We start from the raw sequence: 1,157 nt of genomic DNA, 5'->3' as shown, positions 1-1,157 counted from the left end.
CTGGAAGCTCTCGGAGAGCCTGAGTTTTGCTCGCTTCCACTTCTTGCAAAGGCTACTCACTTGACGTTTATTAGCTTAGAAGCAATGTAAAAGCAGTTGAAAATAGATACCCATATTGATCATTTTTTTCCAGTTATTATCCAGCATGTGAGCATCCAACACCTCCGATCTATGGGCCAAAGTCATTGTCTGGGTGGTGCGACCAACCTCGTTGAGAACAGCCCACAAAGTCTCCAATATCTCTCCATCTGTTTGACCGGCCCCAGGGATGAATGTTGGGGCAAATCATGGAAAGCATATTTCTTGATGGCCATGGACATGGAATAAGCCGATCCCGGCTACCAATAACAAGTCTGGTCTGATCCAGAGGTGTTTCGCACCACATTTTATCCAAGCCATCAAATTCACCATATACTGGCAGTTGATGTCATAGACAAAAATAACCCTTTTTTCTTCACTGGTCATGGTATTCTTCAGAGCCTGGCACAAGGCATAGTCCATGTTCATTTGCCTGTTTGGTAAAACAACGATTCATCCTGAGGATAACTTCCATACCTTTCTCCCTTTTGAAAATCTACCACCGAACCCGGACAAAAGGTGCCATGTCGAAGGCAAGCAATGGCTCCAATTCCAGTAGCGTCAAAACCTCGGTGAAATACATTCTTGTTGTTGATAGCATTGTGCTCATGACATGTCCTCAGCTGAAAGATTCAGACACCGGCCGAGTTGCTTGAAGGATAAAAACTTACATCATTATCTTCAATCGCGTCCCGAAGGTGGCTCAAATAAGGTCCTCTTTGCGTCATGAAACTATCCCCATTTTTAAGCCAAACATCGTCTTTGGGCTGTGCCTGTTTTTGGTGGGCTGCTGTGAAATTGCCATCGGCTACAAATCCTCTGGTATACTTCCAGTTAGTAGGATCATTGGGGTTTTTGTTCCAGTCATCAGGAAGGTTGACTCCTGGTTGTGGGCAGGTAGGGCAAAAAAAACCCATCTCCCCCGGCGTCGGAGCCTTACCTTTGTGTCCAAATCCAAAAGTAGCCAGTTCGGTAAGATTACGGTATTGTCTACCAACCCTTATTAACTCGTGATACCGGTTCTGTCAAATGTTTTGAGATGGGAGTATACCTCGGTACTTGAACAACATACCGGAAGG

At 45.1% G+C, this 1,157-nt stretch overlaps 1 protein-coding gene across 1 annotated transcript; it reads right to left on the bottom strand.

Moving 5' to 3' along the window:
• Nucleotides 1-285: 285 nt before the first annotated feature.
• LACBIDRAFT_315470 (uncharacterized protein) lies at nt 286-995 on the bottom strand (the record flags this gene model as incomplete). The annotated part of the gene is made up of 3 exons (XM_001878011.1): nt 286-511; nt 556-701; nt 750-995. The coding sequence occupies 3 exons, from the start codon at nt 993-995 to the stop codon at nt 286-288; spliced, it is 618 nt and encodes a 205-aa protein (XP_001878046.1).
• Nucleotides 996-1,157: the final 162 nt, after the last annotated feature.

Source organism: Laccaria bicolor, genomic scaffold, assembly GCF_000143565.1.
Source record: "Laccaria bicolor S238N-H82 LACBIscaffold_6 genomic scaffold, whole genome shotgun sequence".
NCBI classification, from domain to species: domain Eukaryota; kingdom Fungi; phylum Basidiomycota; class Agaricomycetes; order Agaricales; family Hydnangiaceae; genus Laccaria; species Laccaria bicolor.
Note: the sequence above shows the minus strand (reverse complement) of the source record. Positions and strands in the feature narration are given on the sequence as shown.